We start from the raw sequence: 25933 nt of genomic DNA, 5'->3' as shown, positions 1-25933 counted from the left end.
AATAGAAAATATGATCCAAAAAAAGTGTATGTATATCACACGTACACAACCACACTAGGCCCCAATTACTATTGTTTGTACCCCTAAAAGGCTAGATGAGGAGTAGGGGGGGTATGGAACAGGCAGCACCCTCAAACCTTCAGAAGTATGAGATGAACCCCAACAACTTGGAAAGGTGGATCTCTCTCACACGTACCAACACAGACTATCCCCCAATTTAACTGATCCCCAAAGGTTTTTGATTAAATAGCGGAATAGAAAATATGATCCAAAAAAAGTGTATGTATATCACACGTACACAACCACACTAGGCCCCAATTACTATTGTTTGTACCCCTAAAAGGCTAGGAGTAGGGGGGGTATGGAACAGGCAGCACCCTCAAACCTTCAGAAGTATGAGATGAACCCCAACAACTTGGAAAGGTGGATCTCTCTCACACGTACCAACACAGACTATCCCCCAATTTAACTGATCCCCAAAGGTTTTTGATTAAATAGCGGAATAGAAAATATGATCCAAAAAAAGTGTATGTATATCACACGTACACAACCACACTAGGCCCCAATTACTATTGTTTGTACCCCTAAAAGGCTAGGAGTAGGGGGAGTATGGAACAGGCAGCACCCTCAAACCTTCAGAAGTATGAGATGAACCCCAACAACTTGGAAAGGTGGATCTCTCTCACACGTACCAACACAGACTATCCCCCAATTTAACTGATCCCCAAAGGTTTTTGATTAAATAGCGGAATAGAAAATATGATCCAAAAAAAGTGTATGTATATCACACGTACACAACCACACTAGGCCCCAATTACTATTGTTTGTACCCCTAAAAGGCTAGATGAGGAGTAGGGGGAGTATGGAACAGGCAGCACCCTCAAACCTTCAGAAGTATGAGATGAACCCCAACAACTTGGAAAGGTGGATCTCTCTCACACGTACCAACACAGACTATCCCCCAATTTAACTGATCCCCAAAGGTTTTTGATTAAATAGCGGAATAGAAAATATGATCCAAAAAAAGTGTATGTATATCACACGTACACAACCACACTAGGCCCCAATTACTATTGTTTGTACCCCTAAAAGGCTAGATGAGGAGTAGGGGGGGTATGGAACAGGCAGCACCCTCAAACCTTCAGAAGTATGAGATGAACCCCAACAACTTGGAAAGGTGGATCTCTCTCACACGTACCAACACAGACTATCCCCCAATTTAACTGATCCCCAAAGGTTTTTGATTAAATAGCGGAATAGAAAATATGATCCAAAAAAAGTGTATGTATATCACACGTACACAACCACACTGGGCCCCAATTACTATTGTTTGTACCCCTAAAAGGCTAGATGAGGAGTAGGGGGAGTATGGAACAGGCAGCACCCTCAAACCTTCAGAAGTATGAGATGAACCCCAACAACTTGGAAAGGTGGATCTCTCTCACACGTACCAACACAGACTATCCCCCAATTTAACTGATCCCCAAAGGTTTTTGATTAAATAGCGGAATAGAAAATATGATCCAAAAAAAGTGTATGTATATCACACGTACACAACCACACTAGGCCCCAATTACTATTGTTTGTACCCCTAAAAGGCTAGGAGTAGGGGGGGTATGGAACAGGCAGCACCCTCAAACCTTCAGAAGTATGAGATGAACCCCAACAACTTGGAAAGGTGGATCTCTCTCACACGTACCAACACAGACTATCCCCCAATTTAACTGATCCCCAAAGGTTTTTGATTAAATAGCGGAATAGAAAATATGATCCAAAAAAAGTGTATGTATATCACACGTACACAACCACACTAGGCCCCAATTACTATTGTTTGTACCCCTAAAAGGCTAGATGAGGAGTAGGGGGGGTATGGAACAGGCAGCACCCTCAAATCTTCAGAAGTATGAGATGAACCCCAAAAACTTGGAAAGGTGGATCTCTCTCACACGTACCAACACAGACTATCCCCCAATTTAACTGATCCCCAAAGGTTTTTGATTAAATAGCGGAATAGAAAATATGATCCAAAAAAAGTGTATGTATATCACACGTACACAACCACACTAGGCCCCAATTACTATTGTTTGTACCCCTAAAAGGCTAGATGAGGAGTAGGGGGGGTATGGAACAGGCAGCACCCTCAAATCTTCAGAAGTATGAGATGAACCCCAAAAACTTGGAAAGGTGGATCTCTCTCACACGTACCAACACAGACTATCCCCCAATTTAACTGATCCCCAAAGGTTTTTGATTAAATAGCGGAATAGAAAATATGATCCAAAAAAAGTGTATGTATATCACACGTACACAACCACACTAGGCCCCAATTACTATTGTTTGTACCCCTAAAAGGCTAGATGAGGAGTAGGGGGGGTATGGAACAGGCAGCACCCTCAAACCTTCAGAAGTATGAGATGAACCCCAACAACTTGGAAAGGTGGATCTCTCTCACACGTACCAACACAGACTATCCCCCAATTTAACTGATCCCCAAAGGTTTTTGATTAAATAGCGGAATAGAAAATATGATCCAAAAAAAGTGTATGTATATCACACGTACACAACCACACTAGGCCCCAATTACTATTGTTTGTACCCCTAAAAGGCTAGATGAGGAGTAGGGGGGGTATGGAACAGGCAGCACCCTCAAACCTTCAGAAGTATGAGATGAACCCCAACAACTTGGAAAGGTGGATCTCTCTCACACGTACCAACACAGACTATCCCCCAATTTAACTGATCCCCAAAGGTTTTTGATTAAATAGCGGAATAGAAAATATGATCCAAAAAAAGTGTATGTATATCACACGTACACAACCACACTAGGCCCCAATTACTATTGTTTGTACCCCTAAAAGGCTAGATGAGGAGTAGGGGGGGTATGGAACAGGCAGCACCCTCAAACCTTCAGAAGTATGAGATGAACCCCAACAACTTGGAAAGGTGGATCTCTCTCACACGTACCAACACAGACTATCCCCCAATTTAACTGATCCCCAAAGGTTTTTGATTAAATAGCGGAATAGAAAATATGATCCAAAAAAAGTGTATGTATATCACACGTACACAACCACACTAGGCCCCAATTACTATTGTTTGTACCCCTAAAAGGCTAGGAGTAGGGGGAGTATGGAACAGGCAGCACCCTCAAACCTTCAGAAGTATGAGATGAACCCCAACAACTTGGAAAGGTGGATCTCTCTCACACGTACCAACACAGACTATCCCCCAATTTAACTGATCCCCAAAGGTTTTTGATTAAATAGCGGAATAGAAAATATGATCCAAAAAAAGTGTATGTATATCACACGTACACAACCACACTAGGCCCCAATTACTATTGTTTGTACCCCTAAAAGGCTAGATGAGGAGTAGGGGGAGTATGGAACAGGCAGCACCCTCAAATCTTCAGAAGTATGAGATTGTGTTCACTGTACCCCACAAAGATTGAGTTCACTGCACCCCACAATGATTGTGTTCACTGCACCCCACAAAGATTGTGTTCACTGCACCTCACAAAGATTGTGTTCACTGTACCCCCCAAAGATTGTGTTCACTGCACCCCACAAAGATTCTGTTCACTGTACCCCACAAAGATTGTGTTCACTGCACCCTAAAAGGATGTTGTTCACTGCACCCCACAAAGATTGTGTTCACTGCACCCTAAAAGGATGTTGTTCACTGCACCCCAAAAAGATTGTGTTCACTGTACCCCCCCAAAGATTGTGTTCACTGCACCCCACAAAGATTGTGTTCACTGCACCCCAAAAAGATTGTGTTCACTGTACCCCCCAAAGATTGTGTTCACTGCACCCCAAAAAGATTGTGTTCACTGTACCCCCCAAAGATTGTGTTCACTGCACCCCACAAAGATTCTGTTCACTGTACCCCACAAAGATTTTGTTCACTGCACCCCAAAAAGATTGTGTTCACTGTACCCCCCCAAAGATTGTGTTCACTGCACCCCACAAAGATTCTGTTCACTGCACCCCACAAAGGATTTTGTTCACTGCACCCCAAAAAGATTGTGTTCACTGCACCCCAAAAAGGATTTTGATCACTGCACCCCAAAAAGGATGTTGTTCACTGCACCCCAAAAATGATTTTGTTCACTCCACCCCAAAAAGATTGTGTTCACTGCACCCCACAAAGATTGTGTTCACTGCACCCCAAAAAGATTGTGTTCACTGTACCCCCCAAAGATTGTGTTCACTGCACCCCACAAAGATTCTGTTCACTGTACCCCACAAAGATTGTGTTCACTGCACCCCAAAAAGATTGTGTTCACTGCACCCCAAAAAGGATGTTGTTCACTGCACCCCAAAAAGGATGTTGTTCACTCCACCCCAAAAAGATTGTGTTCACTGCACCCCACAAAGATTGTGTTCACTGCACCCCAAAAAGATTGTGTTCACTGCACCCCAAAAATGATTTTGTTCACTGCACCCCAAAAAGGATGTTGTTCACTCCACCCCAAAAAGATTGTGTTCACTGCACCCCAAAAAGATTGTGTTCACTGCACCCCACAAAGGATTTTGTTCACTGCACCCCAAAAAGATTGTGTTCACTGCACCCCAAAAAGGATGTTGTTCACTGCACCCCAAAAAGGATTTTGTTCACTGCACCCCAAAAAGATTGTGTTCACTGCACCCCACAAAGGATTTTGTTCACTGCACCCCACAAAGATTGTGTTCACTGCACACCAAAAAGGATTGTGTTCACTGCACCCCAAAAAGATTTTGTTCACTGCACCCCAAAAAGATTGTGTTCACTGCAGCCCAAAAAGATTGTGTTCACTGCAGCCCAAAAAGATTGTGTTCACTGCAGCTCACACACAGAAAAATGGATGTGGATCACTGACACCTGCCTATCTCCAATCCCACACCACACAGCAATATCGATTGTAGTTTGTAGAACACAGTTTCCCTAAAATTCAGCAGACTCTGTCCCTAACAGGATTGAGAAGAGATCGTAGATCAGGATTGAGTGCAGATTCACCCCACCCCCCACACAGCAATATCGATTGTAGTTTGTAGAAGACACTGACCCTATAATTCAGCAGACTCTATCCCTAAAATGCCTACAACTCGCCCTGCCTAAACACTCCGACCTGTCCCTCAATTCTATCTGGACACAAATGGTTTTTTCCTGCCTATCTTTCCCTAATCAGCAGCCAGCACGTTGATGTGTGCTCTGTCCCTGATATAAGCAGCATAATGACGCCGCTGCGGCTGCCTCGAACTTATAAAGACTTGGTCACATGCTTCAGACGGCCAATCACAGCTACTAAGACATTTGCAGGCATGGCTGGGATGGCTTAAGGCACACCAGTTAAACGATTGTTGATTGGCTGTTGAAAGCCCGCCATGAAAAGAGCGCCAAAGCATGCAAAACCCGGAAATAAAACGACCGAACACGGATTTTTACCCGAACATACAGTAAAGTGTCCGTGTCCGTGTTCGGGTACAAAAAATCCAATTATTCGGTACGAACACGAATAATACAGTCCGTGTTCGCTCAACACTAGTCACCATCCATCACAATGTGCAAAGTCCACAAAAGACACCACCACCACCACCCTGGAACAGTGAAAATGCCTGCTTATCAACTAGAATGGACCTTTGCTCAAGAAAGGTCAAAAGTATTTATACCCAGCCGGGCCTCTCAAAGATGTTCCTGCGGGGTTTACTTGAGCAAAGGTAGAGGTCATCCAAACACACTCTCCATGGTATTATACTCTAAAATAGAAGACATAATGTAAAATCTTAGTGGTAATGCATTTAAATATAGAATCACACTTACATCAATGCAGAAATAACATGCTAAAACATTCTCGCCGACCGCCATAGAGAAAAGCAACCCGCAATTCCAGGGACCGAGGTACGTGATGACGTCTGCACATCGCTCCTCCCTACGCATTTTGTCACAGGATGACGTCTTCCATTCCCCCTAGATGTGGAATATGACTACTCTGAAGAAGGGAAAAAAAAGTACTTTTTGAGATGCAGCCTAATGATTGAGGGATTTTCTGTAGCACCCCCTACTAGGACATACCAACACTTCCTATCAGTGTATTTGTTTGCCCATTTATTTATTTCATCCCCAACTCTTTTAAATATATATTTTTTCTCTTTTTCTTCTTCTGCCATTTTCTTAACCCTTCCTTACTCCTTTCCTCCCTCCCTCCCTCCCTCCCTCCCTCCCTCCCTTTTCTTTTCCTCTACTTTACTCTAAACAAAAAGTTGGCCAGTTTTGCTTTCCATGACAAGCTCTATATCATTTAGAGCCTATGATATGGAAGCCTTTTGTTACCCCCCCCCCCCCCCATGGCTGGTTTGTACATAGCCTTGTAGGTATTCATTGTTTGTGACTTTGCTTATCCTTTTTTATGTTAAGACCTTGCTCTTGGATATCTACAGTCATGCTCTGTAAATATGTGTACAATTTTGCCTTTTAATACTGCCTTGCTGGTATGGAAACATTTTTTTCGGTTACTGTAAATAAAGAATTGCCTGCATGGAAGACTGGTGCCAGCGCACGTCTTAATGAAGCCTAAAACTGCAGCAATACTACTTTTACTGCCCCTGTCCCAGTTACCCATGGCAATGATTCAATCATTGGGCTGCATCTCAAAAAGTACTTTTCCCTTCTTCAGAGTAGTCATATTCCAAATCTAGGGGGAACGGAAGACGTCATCCTGTGACAAAATGCGTAGGGAGGAGCAATGTGCTGACATCATCACGTACCTCGGTCCCTGAAAGTGCGGGTTGCTTTTGTCTATGGCGGCCGGCGAGAATGTTTTAGCATGTTATTTTTTGCATTGATGTAAGTGTGATTCTATATTTTAATACATGGCCACTAAGATTTTACATTATCAGATAGAATATTGGAGTGGTCTCCAAACTGCAGCCCGGTTCCCTTATCCTTCCCTTGAGGCACTATTCCTTCCACTGATATGAGACACAATTCCTCCCACTGACACCAACAAAGGGGCATAATTCCTACCATTGACATTAACGAAGGGGCATAATTTCTATCACTGACACTGAAAATGGGTACTAGTCCTCCCCCTGATATGAGACACTATTTCTCCCAGTGACACCGAAAATGGGGCACTATTCCTCCTCCTGATTTCAAAGATGGGGCATTGTTAACTGCCACTGATGCCAGGACATTTTCTACTCCCCACTGGTCATAGTCTGGCCCCCCTAATACCCGGAAGACAGTAAACTTGCCCTCTGGAAAATTTGGAGACTCCTGAGACTAACCTATAGTGTATGGTTATCCTAAAAACTTGCCCTGCATGGCATAAATATCACACTTTCATCTTTTTCTCTGTACGTTACTCTTTTTTAGGTGAAACAGTCCCTGTCCAGTCACATCCCTCCAGAGCAGATTTCGGTACAAATCCTGTCCCTGAGTCCCGGGAGCATCGTTACAAATTTCCTAATCATCATCAATGGCACGGAGAATTACATCAATGTCACATCATCCTCTTTGTCTGCCATCAACGAAAGCTCCGCGTTTAAGGTCGATCCGCAGTCTATTAAAATCACAGGTAACTATTACTGCAGAAAGAGCGCAATATTATTTCTGTATGAGTAAATCAGCCAATCACCTTAGGACTTGATTGAAAGTGTTTTGGATGTACAAATTTATTATGTTAAGTTCTATCATCCATAAACTCACTCATTAAAATCACCTATGTGTCATGGTCTCTTCAAATGTTGTTTTCAATGTATATGGATCTGCAGCTTTCTTTCAAATATTCCCTGGTGATCCTGCCATATTCAGGCTCTTCCTGTCATGCAGTGACAGCCGTCCGCCAGTTGCTGAACTGCTTTGTCACCCAGTCAAATCCCCTCCTCCCCTCATGGTGGAGATTACAGGTAGCTGCGTTGCAACACATGGCACAGGCATGGTCCATAATTGTCATTGTAGGGAAGCTGATCATGGTGCATGATTGTCTATGAAGGGAAGCCAATAATGGTTCATGATTGTCATTGTAGGGAAGCCGATCATGGTCCCTGATTGTCATGGTAGGTAAGCCGATCATGGTCCACAATTGTCATTTAGGGAAGCCAATCATGGTCCATAGTTATCATTGTAGGGAAGCCGATCACGGTCCACGATTGTCATTGTAGGGAAGCTGATCATGGTCCACAATTGTCATTTAGGGAAGCCGATCATGGTCCACGATTGTCATTGTAAGGAAGCCGATCACGGTCCATGATTGTCATTGTAGGGAAGCCGATCATGGTCCCTGATTGTCATTGTAGGGAAGCCGATCATGGTCCCTGATTGTCATGGTAGGTAAGCTGATCATGGTCCCTGATTGTCATGGTAGGTAAGCCGATCATGGTCCACAATTGTCATTTAGGTAAGCCAATCATGGTCCATAGTTATCATTGTAGGGAAGCCGATCACGGTCCACGATTGTCGTTGTAAGGAAGCCGATCACGGTCCATGATTACCATTGTAGGGAAGCCGATCATGGTCCATAATTGTCATTGTAGGGAAGCCGATCACGGTCCACGATTGTCATTGTAGGGAAGCCGATCATGGTCCACGATTGTCATTTAGGGAAGCTGATCATGGTCCATGATTTTCATTGTAGGGAAGTCGATCATGGTCTATGATTGTCATTGTAGGGAAGCCGATCAGGGTCAACGATTGTCATTGTAGGGAAGCCGATCATGGTCCACGATTGTCATTTAGGGAAGCTGATCATGGTCCATGATTTTCATTGTAGGGAAGCCAATCATGGTCTATGATTGTCATTGTAAGGAAGCCGATCATGGTCCATGATTATCATTGTAAGGAAGCCGATTATGGTCCCTGATTGTCATGGTAGGTAAGCGATCATGGTCCACAATTGTCATGTAGGGAAGCCAATCCTGGTCCATAGTTGTCATTGTAGGAAAGCCGATCACGATCCACGATTGTCATTGTAGGGAAGCTGATCATGGTCCACAATTGTCATTTAGGGAAGCCGATTATGGTCCACGATTGTCATTGTAGGGAAGCCGATCATGGTCCCTGATTGTCATGGTAGGTAAGTGATCATGGTCCGCAATTGTCATTTAGGGAAGCCAATCCTGGTCCATAGTTGAAATTGTAGGGAAGCCGATCACGATCCACTATTGTCATTGTAGGGAAGCTGATCATGGTCCACAATTGTCATTTAGGGAAGCCGATCATGGTCCATGATTGTCATTGTAGGGAAGCCGATCATGGTCCCTGATTGTCATGGTAGGTAAGCCGATCATGGTCCCTGATTGTCATGGTAAGTAAGCTGATCATGGTCCACAATTGTCATTGTAGGGAAGCCGATCACGGTCCACGATTGTCATTGTAGGGAAGCCGATCACGGTCCACGATTGTCATTGTAGGTAAGCCGATCATGGTCCACAATTGTCATTTAGGGAAGTGATCATGGTCCATAATTGTCATTGTAGGGAAGCCGATTAAGGTCCACAAAATGTCATTGTAGGGAAGCTACAATGTCATTGTAGGGAAGCCGGTTTGGAGCAATGATGTATAGCTGACACAGGAGTGCGGGCATGTAGACAGAAAGTAGATGAAATTGGCTGGAGTGCAGTTCTGACATCTGACATGCAAAATTGGATGAAAAAAGTATTGTTTATGATGCACAATGCACAGAGCAAACTTAACATTGTCCATTAAAGTGACACTAAACTTTTGTATTATAAAAAACAATTATATTCAAGCATGTATTCTTAAATTAGAAAAGTCCCTTCTACTGCTCTCAGCCTCCTCCAAATCTCTAAATTCCTCGTTTTTTTTTTTTGCTGCTGCTGTCATCTAAATTCCTTTCAGAGGGCAGCTACGTTCGTTCTCCATCTCCATCGTGCCACCAAAATGCCATAACCCTAGTATTAAAATTTTTAGCTATCAATTCCCTTTTCCCTAAAAGCAGTTCAAGTGTCTGATTAGCTGCTGGATCGCTTTTAGAAACAGCAGGAGGGGTAGTCCCCCCCATGGGCTTACCCATCCCATCAGTAGGCCCTGGATCCGATCGGGCAGTTCTGGGACTTCCAAGCAAACATAGCTGAAGAGAGACCAGATTGTCTCTGTTCACCTCTACAATGTAGGAGGCTGGCAGCGACACTTCCGGTTTAGGACAGATGTAAACACCGCCTTTTTTTTTTTTTTGGGAAAGCATCAGATCTATGTTTGTTTGTTTGTTTTTTTTTATCTGATGCTTTAAGCCCCCGTTCACATGCAGGCGACGCTACCTCGCACCGCGACCTCCGAGGTCGCGGTGCGAGCAGCGCGCCGTGACCTCGGAGCGGCCGCCGCGGACTTCATAGCATTGAAGTCTATGGCGGTCGCCTCCTGGTCGCCCCAAAGAAGCTCCGGACCCTTTTTCTAAGTCGGAGCGACTTGTTTTCGCTCCTATTAGAACGGGTCCGCAGCTTCCCTATGGGAGGCGACCTGTGAGGCGACCAGGTCGCCTCACAGGTCGCCCTAGTGTGAACCGGGGCTTAAGGACCCCAATGTCTCCATAAAGAGGACTATTAAAGGGACTGTGTAAAAATAAACATTTTTAACCACTTTAGCCCCGGAAGATTTTGCTGCTCAATGACCAGGCCACTGTTTTCAACTTGTCACTGCGTGACTTTAACTGACAATTGCGTGGTCATGCAATGCTGTACCCAAACGAAATTTACATCCTTTTTTTCCCACAAACAGAGCTTACTTTTGGTGGTATTTGATCACCTCTGCGCTTTTTATTTTTTGCGATATTAATAAAAAAAGAGTGAAAATTTTGCAAAAAATTTACATTTTCTACCTTTAAAGCGCCGCTGGTCCCCCTGTGCTCATGCGTGGAGGTTCTGAACGCATCTGTAAATGGTGTTGGTACCACACATGTGAGGTATCGCCGCAAAAGGTATAGCAAGAGCAATAATTCTAGCACTACACTTTCTTTGTAACTCTAAACAGGTAACCTGTAAATTTTTTTAAACTATCGCCTATGGAGATTTTTAAGTATCGTTTGTAGTAGTTTGTCACCATTTGACACAATTATTAAGCATGACATGTTAGCTATTATCTTTTATATTTTACCAAAGAATTGGGTTATATATTGTGTTTTTTTGGATTAAAGTTGATTTTGTATATTTTTTTTCAAGAAAAAAATTGCAACAACCTTCATTTTATTCTCTAGGGTCTCTGCTATAACATATACACAGTATATAATGTTTGGGGGTTCTAGGTAATTTTCTAGCAAAAAATATTGATTTTGGCCAGTTTCTAATAAACCAGACAAAATTCAAGCCATGGGTGGCCCTGTTCTCACCCTTTAAAAAATAAAGGAGACAGGTGGAAAATTGTTGGTGGAACAGAGGCTGCATCCCAACAGATGCAGGTACTGTTCGAGTATTCAGACAGCCGTGGGCGTCAGCTGTCAGAATACTCCATCCATGCTGTTTATAACTGGGGAATCTGTGACCAGTCTTATTTTGAACCTCCTATAATTGGTTTATTTTGGTTTCAGAGTTCAATGAATGCCTTTCATCTCTGGATAATGACTGCGACGACCATGCAGACTGTAAGGATCTACAGACCTCATTTACCTGTGAATGTCATCAGACGTACATTGACCGAGATCCCAGCAGGCCTGGAAGGAAATGTGAAAGTAAGGGTTTGTTTAGACTTTCAGTTGGGGGGCGTTAAAAACATGTTTTACAACTGCCCTTCCAGTTGTGGACGGGGGATGTTCACATGCTGCAGTAGTGATGCTTTGCTTATTGATCGTGTCACATTATAAAGGCAGTACCACCCCAAACAAATGAGGGTGCACCACAAAGACCCCTCAAATGCGTGCAATGCAGCATTTTGGTGCGCCATTTATAGGGTTAAAACAGGCTGCTAAGGGGGTGTTAGAGTGCCTTAGGGCCATTTTCACTTCTTTTGAGTTTAACCCTTTCACTGCCAGCGGGGGGGGGGTTTACACGCATTTTACACACATTCTCTGTGGCTACAGCCCGGGTGCGCCCTTGCCATGTATCCCGGGCTCCACTTGCCCACCTGCGGGCCCGGGAGCAGCATAGCGAGTGCTGCCAGGTAGAGGGAGCAGAGCGGTCGCACGTCCGCTCTCCTCCCCTCCTTGTTGCTGACCCAGAGAGCGACGTGTTTGACGTCACTTCCAGGTCTGCCTCTTAGTGTCCCTGGGCAACATACCTGGGAAATAGTGTAATGCAATATGATCTGCATTGCATTACATTCAGTGGAGCGCAGGGGAGACATCTAGAGTCTTTTAGACCCTGGATGTCTCATAAAAGAGAACCGGTCACAAAAAATCATTACATGGGGGATTTATGGTCCACTTTGTGATACAAAAAAGTTAAGTATTCCACATGTACATATGTACGAACGTAAACGCACGTGTTGGGGGCATCTACGTATGAGAATGCCGTTTACAATACACATGTTACATATGGCCGTGCACGCTGGAGCGAGAGAATTATTTGTAGCACTAGATCTCCTCTATAACACTAAACTGATGATCTATAGCAGGCATGTCCAACCTGCGGCCCGGGGGCCGCATGCCGCCCGGAACCTCAGGCAATGCGGCCCACTGCCCCCTGACAATGCGGCCCCCTCCCCTGTTTTTTTTTCTGGGGAGAAAGGGGGCATGGCCGCAGAGACTGCCTCGGAGGGGATAATCCACTAGTTGTGTTAAATTAGTGCTGGGGGGCTTTGGGGGGGGGGGTGTGCGGCGGCATTTTATTACTTATATACCTTAACTATAGTATATATTTTATATGCGGCCCGAGAAAATTTCTCTACACTCAATGTGGCCCAGAGAAGCCAAAAGGTTGGACACCCATGATCTATAGGGTCTTTAAAGAGTCGCCTATGGAAACTATAGGGTACTAAAGATTGTCGCCATTACACAGGCGCACGCAACTTTTAAGGTTTGACATGTTAAGTATCTATTTACTCGGTGCAACCTCTTCTTTTATAGTTTATCAAAAGATTGTGTAATTGTTTGCGGTTGTGTGCCTTAAAATTAACTCTAGTGGATTTTTTACTGAAATTTTGCGTTTTCTAGACCTGTAACATAAAAACTTAGAACTAACACTATTTTATTCTCTAGGGCATCTGCTTTCAGAAAATATATAATGTTTTGGGGGGTTTGTGTCATCTTCAGGCCTAAAAATTTTTTTAAGCACCCATGGGCTTCCATGGCCCAGCCATTGTTGACAATCTCGCCTACCCCTTGCTGCCACTACTGGCTGACTCAGGGGAACTGGATCATGTTGCCAGACCGCTGTTCTATCAGATTACCACTACCCATCAGAATGTGTAACTGAAGTGACCTTCAGACAACAAAATACTTACTGCGCATGCGCTATGCGTTCTATAACTGGTAGCGGTAATCTGATAGAACACCCATGCGGACATTTTACTACACCCAGCTACATCTTGAGTAATTTTAGCAATAAAGTGAGCGTATATAAATAAATATAGTATATTGACATCTGTGATGCTGTTTTGATGTTACATTTTGAAAGCTGGACGCCAGCATTAGTAAGGTGGCGGAGGCCATGTTGGTACACCCCGCACTGCTCAGCGCTAAACCTTTATGCTTTCAAAATGAAACATCCAAACAGCATTGCAGATATCAATATGTATATATATATATATATATATATATATATATATATATATACACACACACTCACTTTATTGCTAGAATTACTCTGAAATTCGAGACGTAGCTGGGTGTAGTAATTTGTCCGCATGCGTGTTCTATCAGATCATGGAGCGTTTGGAATCCATAGCACAATGGAACACATATTGGAACACATAGAGCATGCGTAGTAAGTATTTTTTGTCGGAACGTCACTTCCGGTACACAATCTGATGGGTAGCGGTAATCTGATGGAACACCTGAGTGGGCTGAAAATTGGTAAGTATATACATCCTCTTTACACAAGTCAGTCAGCATAGGTGTTAGGAGGGGGGAGGGAGCATTTTTAAGACTAGTTAGGTGTAGGCTGGAATTCTACTTGAAAGTGGTTCTAAAGGTAGATGGTTTTTTATCTTAATGCATTCTCTGCATAAAAGTAAAAAACCTTCCGTATACAGACCCCTCCCCAGCCCTCCCTTATATTTACCTGAGCTGGGTCTCGATCCAGAGCTGTGCTCAAGAGCAGCAGCTCTCTCTCTCTCTTTTTCTCCTCACTGGACATGGAGGCAGCAGCAGGAGCCATTGGCTCCTGTGAGAAGAGAGCGCCGGGTGGGGCTTCGCTGCTCTGTGTGTGTCAATGGACACACAAAGCCTGGCTCTGGGGCGAGTGTCCCCCATAGCAAGTGGCCTGCTATAGCGACACTCGGAAGGAGGGAGGAGCCAGGAGCACTGACGGGGAACCCAGTAGAGGAGGATCGGAGCTGCTCTTTGCAAAACCATTGCACAGAGCAGGTAAGTATAACATGTTTGTTACTTAAAAATGTTTTTTATCCCTTTGCAAATTCGCAATCACTTGCAATCAGCTAAATACATTCTATTTGCATAGAAAATAAACTTGCAAAGTCCTAGGGCCAGTTCATGCCTGTGCATTTCTCCTCCATACATCTTGGAAAAAAGTACAGATTATTTTTTTTTGGTGCGGCATTGTGCGTTTTTGACCCCATCGAGTGCTGTGGAAGCGTATGAAAAATGCATCAGGAAAATTGAAAGCAAATGGAACCTTTCTTTAGGAAGCAGACACATCCTGAGTGGAGCAGTCTGTTTCCTGCCAGTGAGCTGTAGAGAAGGACCCTCTGTGTAACAGTAGGGGGTCTCTCTGCAGAGGTCCAACACATTCTTTGCTGGATTTCCAGTCGGTATGTAGCACCTTTGCCAGTTGGGGAGCTCTGGTTCTAAGGGCTCATTCACATGTGCGGCTATACTGCCTCCCCTCTGGTTCACTTTTTAGAGGTTATTTGCCCACCTGATTTAACCCTAAAAATGCCCCACCACTGCACCGCAACCATGTGGTCGCAGGGTGGTTGCAGTGACGCCTTATTCACTTGAATGACATGTCATATAACTTTTGTCAGGGGCGAAAAGTATTACAGATGCAGCATAAGTACAGCCCTGTATAGTTGCATCGGTTTGTTTAGGTAGGCGGTCAGGAGGTAGTGAAGCTGGGGTTCAACCAATTGCTTTTACTGCTCATGTGAGTGAGCCCTTACTCAGATAGGCATGTGTTGAACCTCTGCAGAGATACCACTGCTTCCCCACAGAGAGCAAGTGTCTTGGCAGGGACCATCATGCTGGCAGGGGACAGGCTTTTCTAATAAGTGAGAGACTGCTCTCTAAGGAAATAAACAAAACCTGCACATCTTTTGCTTTGGATTGTATTTAAGTGATTTTAGCTGAAAGTTCATTTTGGCCTAAAACTATCATTCATCTCTTCACAGGTACGGTAGTAGGCAGTTTGTCGACAACATCCATGGCAAACACAGAATTCATTGGCAAAAATTCTTCTGCAACTTCCATAGATACTTCCCCTCCAACAACCCTCTCCACTGCCACCACCACACAACCTGCCACTGAGCTGCCTCAACCAACAACTCCAACAAATCACATAATGTCCCCTGTTTCCGCACCCAAAATTCCCACGACTGAGCAGCTTGTATCAAGTACACCTACAACAGTCACTACAGAGCCAGCTCCCTCTGAAACAAGGAACACCAAGTCTCAGGATCCGATAATCCCATTAAAAGATCCAAAGGTGACAACAGTACACACCAGTCCCGGGACCCTCACAGAGTCTACCAATCCTATCAGGGGTCAGAATTCGATGGAGCTGAATGCCACAACATATCCAGATCACATCGCAGTTCACTCAACCACCAGTGATAAGGAAAGCACTACGCTGACATCAACAGTGCACCCAAAGGCTGATCCATTGATGAGTTCCTCCACCACCAATAATGGATTTGTCCCCATGACTTCCACAGCTGCCAAACTCACCACAGCCCAGGACCTTCGGTGCTCCTTCTCTCTTATGTTGAATAATAATCCGAATACTGGTAGGTGATCTGAGATTTCCACCATGCCCTGCCTTGTCTTTGCCTTCACAATTATACACATATTTATACTATATTCTCAATATTGAAATTATTTAAAGCAGGTGTTAACCCACACTGGATGAACTTGTAGCTTGCTTAAGGTGCTCTTAGCCTTTTTAAAAGTGGCCCACTGAAGTCAAGTTCAATCCTTCCATTATTAAAGTAGAAGTTCGGCCACAACCTAACTCTAAATCTACTTGGCCGCCACATTCTAAAACGAATCTATCTAACCCTGTAAAGAAGAAATCGCTATACATACCTTTTCTGCAGCTGCTCCGGTCCGGTCCAATGCTGAGCTGTCAGCAGGGCAGCCATGAGAAATTTTTGAGCCCCTTACAAAGCTTTAGGCCTGTGCCCCCTGGGACCTGACCACCAACATTCCCTATGGCTCGCCTACTGGCCCTCCCACCAAATCTGCCCACTGACCATCCCACCGAGTCTTTCAGTGCACCCACTTTTATTTTAACACTCTTAAAGCTTAATATATGAAAATGAAAAGTGTATTATTTCCCATCCCTGCACAGAATTATCCATCCCTTTCCACAATGTATCCCCAACCCCAACCAGAATTATCTCTCCCTTTCCACAATGTATCCCCGCCCAGAATTATCTATCCCTTTCTACAATGTATCCCCAACCCTGCCCAGAATTATCTCTCCCTTTCCACAATGTATCCCCATCCCCGCCCAGAATTATCTCTCCCTTTCCACAATGTATCCCCATCCCCACCCAGAATTATCCATCCCTTTCCACAATGTATCCCCATCCCTGCCCAGAATTATCCATCCCTTTCCACAATGTATCCCCAACCCCGCCCAAAATTATCCCTCCCTTTCCACAATGTATCCCCATCCTCGCCCAGAATTATCCATCCCTTTCCAAAATGTATCCCCAACCCCGTCCAGAATTATCCATCCCTTTCCACAATGTATCCCCATCCCTGCCCAGAATTATCCATCTCTCTCTACAATGTATCCCCATCCCTGCCCAGAATCCTAGAGAGTGGTGGATAATTCTGGGCGCGGATGGGGATTGTTGTGGAAAGGGATTGATAATTCTGGGCGGGGATGGGGATACATTGTGGAAAGGGGTGGATAATTCTGGGCGAGGATGGGGATATATTGTTGAAAGGGATGGATAATTCTGGGCAAGAATTGGGATAATATTATAGGCTCTCCACAATGTAACTCTCACCCCCACCCAGAATCATCCTCATCCATTTTCACAATGCAACTCCATCATGCCAGCTTGTCAGCTTGTCCCATCTGAGGACTCGGGAGCATAAATAAAATGAGTCCAATCAACAGCACAAATTGCACAGCAGCAGCATATTGCTGCACACACAAAATTCGATTGGTGACTTACCCTGCTATCTCGTATCTGCTCCATGTACCTGCGTGGGCTGGGTCTACTTCCCCCATTGACCAGCTGACCACACCCTCTGCCCAAGTGTTGTCTAATCAGATGAATATTAATATTGAATATTAAGTAAAATTAATCACATTTGATTCTGTAGGGCAGGAGTGGGGAACCTTTTTTCTGCCAAGGGCCATTTGGATATTTATAACATAATTCGGGGGCCGTACAAAATTATCAACGTAAAAATTAGACTGTTTTATCTAACTAACTCACCCCTAATGTGTTGGCTGGAACTGCTTCTCTTTGGTGAGGTGTGTGATGTTAGCTAGGTATTGATGATATTGCTACTCGAAACTGGTTTTCCAGGTTTGTGTCAGTCAGTCTGCAGCGCAGTCGACTCTTTGCGGTGGTAAGTTTTGAAAATAACTCCTAGTGGGTACTGCTAGTGGGCACAGCTGGCTGGTACTGCTGGTGGGTACTGCTGGCTGGTACTGCTGGTGGTTACTGCTGGCTGGTACTGCTGGTGGGTATAGCTGGCTGGTACTGCTGGTGGTTACTGCTGGTGGGTACTGCTGGCTGGTACTGCTGGTGGGTACTGCTGGTAGGTACAGCTTGCTGGTACTGCTGGCTGGTACTGCTGGTGGATACTGCTGGGGGGAGGGGTACAGCTGGCTGGTACTGCTGTGGGTACTGCTGGCTACTGATGGGTACTGCTGGCTGGTACTGCTGGTGGTTACTGCTGGTTGGTACTGTTGGTGGCTACTGCTGGCTGGTACTGCTGGTGGGTACAGCTGGCTGGTACTGCTGGTGGTTAATGCTTGCTGGTACTGCTGTGGGTACTGCTGGCTCAGGCTGGTACTGCTGGCTGGTACTGTTGTGGGTACTGCTGGCCGGTACTCCTGGCTCAGGCTGGTACTGGTGTGGATACTCCTGGCTGGTACTTTCTGGCTCAGGCTGGTACTGCTCTGGATACTGCTGGCTGAGGCTGGTACGGCTGGCTGGTACTGCTGTGGGTACTGCGGGCTGGTTTTGCTGTGGGTACTGCTGGCTCAGGCTGGTACTGCTGACTGGTACTGCTGTGGGTACTGCTGTCTGGTACTGCTGGCTCAGGCTGGTACTGCTGGCTGGTACTTCTGTGGGTACAGCTGGCTGGTATTACTGTGGGTACTGCAGGCTGATACTGCTGGCTCAGGCTGGTACTGCTGGCTGGTACTACTGTGGGTACTGCTGGTTCAGGCAGCAGGCTGGTATTGCTGACTGGTACTGCTGGCTGGTACTGCTGTGGGTACTGCTGGCTCAGGTTGGTACTGCTGTGGGTACTGCTGGCTCAGGCTGGAACTGCTGTGGGTATTGCTGGCTGGTACTGCTGGCTCAGGCTGGTACTGCTGTGGGTACTGCTGGCTGGTACTGCTGTGTGTACTGCTGGCTCAGGCTGGTACTGCTGTGGGAAATGCTGGCTAGAGGCTCAGGAGCGGCCGCACTGGAGGAAGCTGCTTCTTGCATCATGGTCAGTCTCCTCACAGGCAGAGTGCATGGGATATCACATCGGCTCCGTTCTGACAGCTCAGCTGAGTCAGCCACAGAGGGGGCCGGACCAAATGATTGTGGGGGCTGCATACGGCCTGCAGGCTTTATACAGTCCATGGGCCGGGCCCCCTTGGAAGCTGAGGCCCATTACAAGTGTACTGCCTGTACCCCCCTGGCTGTCAGTAGCGGGTTCTCTGTGTAGGAATCTGCAGGAGAGGCAGCCGACAACGGAAGCTCCATAGTAAGTCTATGGTTGATGTCACTTCTGCCGCTGGAGAACGGGCCAGATCGGCTTCAATTTTTTTTTTCTAGAAAATCACTTTGAACCCCCAAACGTCATATATTTTTTTAAAGCAGAGGCCCTACAGAACAAAATGGTGGGTGTTGCAATATTTTTTGTCACATGGTACTTGCAGAGATTTTCCAAACACAATTTTTTGGGAAAAAAAACACTTTTTTTTAAAATTGAATGCACAAATACACTATATACTGTATATCCCAATTGTTTGGTAACATATAAAAGATGATGTTATGCCAAGTACGTAGATACCAAACATGACATGCTTTAATATTGCGCATGCCCGTGCAGCGGCAACAAACTACGTACATTTTTTAAAGCCTTTAAAAGCCTTTACAGGTTACCACTTTAGATTTACAGAGGAGGTCTATTGCAAGCATTACTGCCCTCGATCTGACGTTCGCAGCGATACCTCACATGCATGCTGCAATTGTTGTTTACATATGACAGCAGACCGATGCTTGCTTTCGGGGGGGGGGGGGAGTGCTTGAATTTTTTTTCGTTTTTATACAGCTTGACCCCATATCTGGCACGCTTGCTGGGGAGAAACAGTTTGAAAGCAAGACAGCTGGAACATTTAATCAGGGACTCATCAACACAGACAGCTTTTTGGGGCGAATGCAAAGCTTCAAACTTCTGGTTGAAGTGGTTTATGAGTGGCCGAATTTTGTGGAGCCGGTCATATCCAGGGTCACGCCGAGGACGACAGAGTTCATTGTAACTGAAGTGCATGAACCGCAAGATTTGCTCGTATCTAGTCCTGGTCATGGCAGCAGAGAACACAGGCATATGATGAATTGGGTCAGGGGACCAATCTGACCTCAACCCACTCTTTTTAGTAATGCCCATGAGGAGAGATAGGCCCAGAAAAGTTTTAAATTCGGAAACCGTGATACTTTTCCATGCAACTTCTCTAGCAAGGGTCAAATTTGGATTTGCAGCGATGAATTGATCGCCATATAAATTGCTTTGGTCCACAATAGATCTGTACAGATCTTCCATGAAAAACAGCTCATAAAAACCAAGGGGAGTAAAATCGGCTGTTTCTACCTGAATTCCGGGTTTGCCAGTGAATGGGGGAAGTAGGGGAGCTGCAGAAGTGGTGGGCTCGCAATGAGGATTTGCAAGTGCATCAGGGAGGACACTATGGGCTCTACGGGCCTGTCTTGGAATTATTGGTGGCTGCGGGACACTACTTGTGCTAGCCACCAGCTTGAACTGCACTTATGGGACTCGCCGCGTCACCAAGTGTTACTGCAGTGCTGGTTTGACTATGACCAGAATGAACTAGGTCACTGGTGCTTGCCAGTTCACCAGAAGGTTGAGCGTCACTAGTACTGACACTTTGTTGCATACGAGAACCCTACAGTTGTTGCACCTCAGCAACAGAAAAACAGGGTCGGGTGCACCTGGCCTTAGCAGCGACCACTACTCTGTCATCAGAGCTATCTGTCAGGGTGCCGCTGCTCTCTACACGTTCGTATACTGAGCCTGATTCTGACAGTGAGGCTTCCCCATCGCTCTCATCTGTCATGCTCAGGATCGTGTAGGCCTCTTCACTAGTGTACCTCTGTTTGGACATTTTGGCCAATCAATTTATAGGTACCCAGTGCGACTCACTGGTAAAAAAAAGCACCTGGTTGTCAAGGACTATTTGAACCGCTACCAAAAAATGTAACTGCTAGTGCTAGCAGAGATCAGGCCTGACACTGCTAATGCTATGGTTTAGTGTGCTGTGTATTGGAAGTGACAGTAATCTCCAGATTCTGCACTTCTGGGGGGGAGGGGGGGGGTTGTATTGGGGCTAAACGCAGGTGCTGGCAGGTGTTGGGAACACTATATTATACTATTGGGGACGCTAGTATAGTTCTGATCAGATCAAAGATATTGATCCGTTCAGACACTATACTAGTAATGGAGGTGTTTAGCGTGTGTTTGTGTGTCACTGGCAATCAAAGGGTTAAAATCTATTACTAAATATGTGGCAGGCAAACTGACACTATCCTGTATTGAAGCTAACTAACGTTAACGCTAACTGATGTCACCTGTGACACTAATATAGTGATCAGAAAAATGATCTGTACACTATAATAGTGACACTGTGACAGGGCAATGAAGGGGTTAACTGAGGGTGATCAGGGGGTTAAATCTTTATTAGGGGATATAAGGCGGGTACCCTAAACCTATCTGGGAGTCCCTTTAACTACCACTAACTGTCTCTCACACTAACTGAAGTCACAAGTGACACTAATACAGTGATGAGTAAATTATCTGTAAACTGTATATAGTGACACGGAGTGAAAGTGTTAACTGGGGGTGATCAGGGTGGTTAAATCTTTATTAGGGGATGTATGGTGGGGACCCTAAACCTATCTGGCACTCCCTCTAACTACCACTAACTGAAGTGACAAGTGACACTAATACAATAATCAGTAAATAATCTGTATACTGTATATAGTGTACACTGTGACAGGGAGTGAAAGGGTTAACTGGGGGGTAATCAGGGGGTTCAATGTGTGCCTATGTGTACTGGTGTCAGTGTAGTGCTTGTGTACTTACGGTAGATGTTCTCTTTTCTCACTAGATTGCATCATTTCCTGTGCCTGTGTTTACATTACACAGGCACAGGATGTTCTGCAATTGGTCAGAACCGATCACCAGGTCCAGGCCAAAAGTCATTGGCCTGGACCTGATGACTGATCGGTTCTGAACCCAATTCAGAACATCGCAGGGACGGCGGGCACGTGTGCGCCCCCTAGCCCTGCGCACGACCAACATACAGTTACGTCGGTTCGCACAGCCGAGCCACTTTGCCGCAGTAAATCTGTGGTGGGCGGTCCGCAACAGGTTAACAACTTTAACTCCTAAGGCCAGTCATAGATAATGTAGATTTGTTTTTCCTGCAACCAGAGGTTCCAGGAAATAAAATCACTCAATTCCTTCATCAACACAGTTACCGGGGAAACAGAATGATTATTGCTGATGGCTAGAAATCTGACGTGCTGGTGGTACCCAAGTTGATTGATAGATTCTGCCCATAGATGGATGATCGAATCTTAGCTGGTCCCTACTGAACTGACCCAGATTAAAACTGTCTATGGCCAAATTAATTCCCAAAATATTTCCACAATTATTGGTGGACAAAGCATTTTAAAAACTTCCACCCCCCCTCCCTATCATTGATGTTCACTGGCACTTTAAAACACCCCCCCCCCCCACTCATAATAATTAATAGTCATTGGCAATGGAACCCCCCCCCCCAATAATAGGCGGCAAGTGGTAAATTACCCCCCACCAATAATTGGTGGTCAGTGACAATTGAGCACCCCCCCCCAAAAAAAGAAAGACATAAAAAACAATCCTACAATCATTGGTGATCAGTGGCACTTTAAATGCCTCAGAACTCCCCCATCACCATCACTGGTGGTCAGTGGCACTTTAAACCCACCAAAACAGTCCCATAACTTTAAACCCCCGCACCACCTATAACTGGTGATCATTGGCACTTGATGTGTATGCATAGGTAAAACTTATTTTTTTTAGATAAAGTAAGGAAGGATTAGAACCCCTGTCAAGTTTATGTCCCTGCTGGGGAGATTCATCCTGTCCATTTTCTTTGGTGACCATTGTCCTCCATCATTTGTAGAAACTTCCACTGTCTTCCTGTTGTGTTATGTAGGGAGTGACGATAAACCTCACTAACAGGACACATACAGCAAAATAATCAACTGAAAGGTCTTTAACCTCTTGGAGCCCACGTAATAGTAGCACTTACCCCCCAAAAGAACCCGCTGATAATCCCAAGGTTCATTTTCCAGGTTGGTGTAGTAGCAGCCAGGCACACAGCAACAGTCACTCTCACGGCTCAATGATCTGTCTAGGGGTATCTTTTGATGCTTTATTATAAGTTGAACTTGTTTAGGGTGCAGGGAGCTGCGAGATACTCCAGAAACAGTGCAATTATCAGAGGACACTCTTTGCTTTGTCTGAACTTCTTATGGCGCTTTTCCACTGCATGGAACCGAACGGTTCGGCTCGCTTTTGTGCTTTTCCACTGCTGGTACCGCATGGTATAGTGTAGGAACGGTTTGGTACGGTACAGCGGCGCTTTTCCACTACATGGAACCGAACGGTACGGCTCTCAAAAACAGTACCACCTCGATTGTGGTTCCAAGGGGTACCATATCCGGTACCATATCCCACAATCCTTTGCATGCAGTCACTACTAGCCACTGATTGGTCAGAGAATCCCACCCACCCCGTTGTTATCCCACCCACTTAACTTTAGTACTACTTTAGTGGAAAAGCAAACCATACCGTACCGTACCGAACCATTCCAACACCGTACCATGCGGTACCAGCAGTGGAAAAGCAAACAGGGCCAAGCAGGGCCGAGTAGAGCCGAGCCGGTACTTGCAGTGGAAAAGTGCCATTAGTACAGTCCCTCTAGAAGCCTCCAGGTGAATGAAAAGGAATGTCTCAATCCAAGGGAGAACAGGCACTGATGCACAAAGGGTTAGTAGCATCCAACAATCACTAGGATCCTACACTTAAGTCTCACAATGTCCCTGGATACTTGAATGCCTCCTTCCAATATCAAACAGACATTTCTCTTGGGAGCTCCCAGTGCAGATCCTCAATGGAATGCCTTGTTCAGCTCCATCTATTCTCAGAAAATAGCCCCCCCCCCCAGCTCTAGGTGAACTGGGACCTCGATGAGCTCCTTTGAACTTGAGATGTATTGCCCAGAAGGGAAGCAGCCCTATAGGCAGGAAACTTCTCCTCCTGGAAAACAACCCTGCTGCTGCAGGCCCCATTTCTCAGCCACCTACTGGGCATCCTTTCCCAGGGATTGGCCGGCACCACATAAATGTTCAGGCTGAGGGTCGGCCTCTTCCAGCCCAATACATTCTACAATTGACTACAAGGTAGGGGGAAGCAGTTGAGCCTGCAGCCAATGAAACCTAGAACAGCCCAAAAATCACACACTGCTCCACCGACTACAGAGGAGCCAAAAAAAAAAATTAAATTGACCTAAATCTTTTTAGCAACTGATCTGAAATTTTTGTTTTTCCAATTTTTTATTTTTTCCCATGCTTGCATACTTTGATTTTATAATATCCCCCTGTATTTATTTTGCACAGTATACAGCCACATACTTGTTCTTATCAGTATTAATGAAAGGTCTCCTTTCTGCACAGAATCCACCAGTACGCCCCTCCTGGCTCTTCAGACTACAAGCACACCTCATTCCCCCAGCCTGACTTTAAAAGACGCCAGCAACGTGATTTGTGAGACGGGGAGGATTGGGATCTCCATTGAGAAGGACTTTCTGAAAATGATGTCCATCTCCAGCCATTCTCTGTTTCTTGGAAGCCCTGAGTGCTCGGTGAACTGCAGCTCGGGTACCCACGTCCTCATACAATCCGGCTGGAATGACTGCAACACGGATGTGTTCAATGTGAGTGCCCTTCAGACCTGCAGCTTTATCTGTAGCCATTTTATTTTCTCTTCATGTCTAACATAGTGATCACATGATCCAGGGATCTGAGCTGACAGTGACAGCTGGGACTGAGAGCCACCATCTGCACCATCAAGTGTTGGCTCTTGACTCCTAAAGGGATACATTTTTAAAAAGTATTTGCACCCCCGGAGAATTGTGCTGGGGATAGTTTATATACATTAAAAAAGAATAGCGCACACATGCAAAAGAAATTCCTACCAAATTTGAAGACAATCCATAAGAAAAAAATTGGGATTTGGTCCCACCATATGGCCATATCGTGCTCAAGCCCACCACTGCGTCAAAGTACCCCATTATCAGTGGGTCCTACACTATCCATGAAAAAGAGATGAATCCAGCCTTTCTAACCCTTGGAGATAATACTCCTTGCTGGGAGAGATGTGCAAATGCACTACAGGGGACTCCTCCTATATCTACTTGATAGTGGACACTGATGGAGTACAGGTGTGGGGGGATAGTTTATATACATATGGTGGGAGGGAAGGGATTATGTATATTTCTCAGTAGAAAAGGTGAAAGATTTAAAATGTAATTGAATAAAATAAAAAAATATCTGTGAATATACACCATATTTTGGCAAACATTAGTTACCTGACCATTATCATTGCTGGACATCCAAATCCAAAACCATTCCAAAACTATTTTTATGGAGTTGGTCTCCCCTATACAAGCCTTCGATCTTCTTAGAAGGCTTTCTACAAGATTTTGGAATGTGTCAGTGGGAATTTTGGCCCATTCCGCCAAATATGTGAGGTTAGGTACTGATGTTAAAAGCAACAGTGGGCTCCATTCACAAAGCGGTATGTACCGCTTTAAGATCAGCTGTAAAATACACTATATTACCAAAAGTATTGGGACGCCTGCCTTTACACGCACATGAACTTTAATGGCTTCCCAGTCTTAGTCCGTAGGGCTCAATATTGAGGTGGCCCACCCTTTGCAGCCATAACAGCTTCAACTCTTCTGTGAAGGCTGTCCACAAGGTTTAGGAGTGTGTCTATGGGAATGTTTGACCATTCTTCCAGAAGTGCATTTGTGACGTCAGGCACTGATGTTGAACAAAAAGGCCTGGCTCGCAGTCTGTGCTCTAATTCAGTGGTTCTCAACTCCGGTCCTCGGGACCCACCAACAGG

At 45.2% G+C, this 25933-nt stretch overlaps 1 protein-coding gene across 2 annotated transcripts in view; it reads left to right on the top strand.

Moving 5' to 3' along the window:
- UMODL1 (uromodulin like 1) overlaps window positions 1-25933 on the top strand; it is a 133186-nt gene that overhangs the window by 85560 nt on the left and 21693 nt on the right. For both annotated transcript variants that reach the window (XM_082245766.1, XM_082245765.1), the window contains 4 exons: window positions 7357-7558; window positions 11522-11662; window positions 15439-16053; window positions 24478-24737. In XM_082245766.1, coding sequence (XP_082101892.1) covers window positions 7357-7558; window positions 11522-11662; window positions 15439-16053; window positions 24478-24737 — 1218 coding nt within the window. The remainder of the gene's footprint in view (window positions 1-7356; window positions 7559-11521; window positions 11663-15438; window positions 16054-24477; window positions 24738-25933) is intronic.

Source organism: Pelophylax lessonae (assembly GCF_965119305.1).
Source record: "Pelophylax lessonae genome assembly, chromosome: 2".
NCBI classification, from domain to species: domain Eukaryota; kingdom Metazoa; phylum Chordata; class Amphibia; order Anura; family Ranidae; genus Pelophylax; species Pelophylax lessonae.
This window is presented reverse-complemented; position numbering and strand designations above follow the sequence as displayed.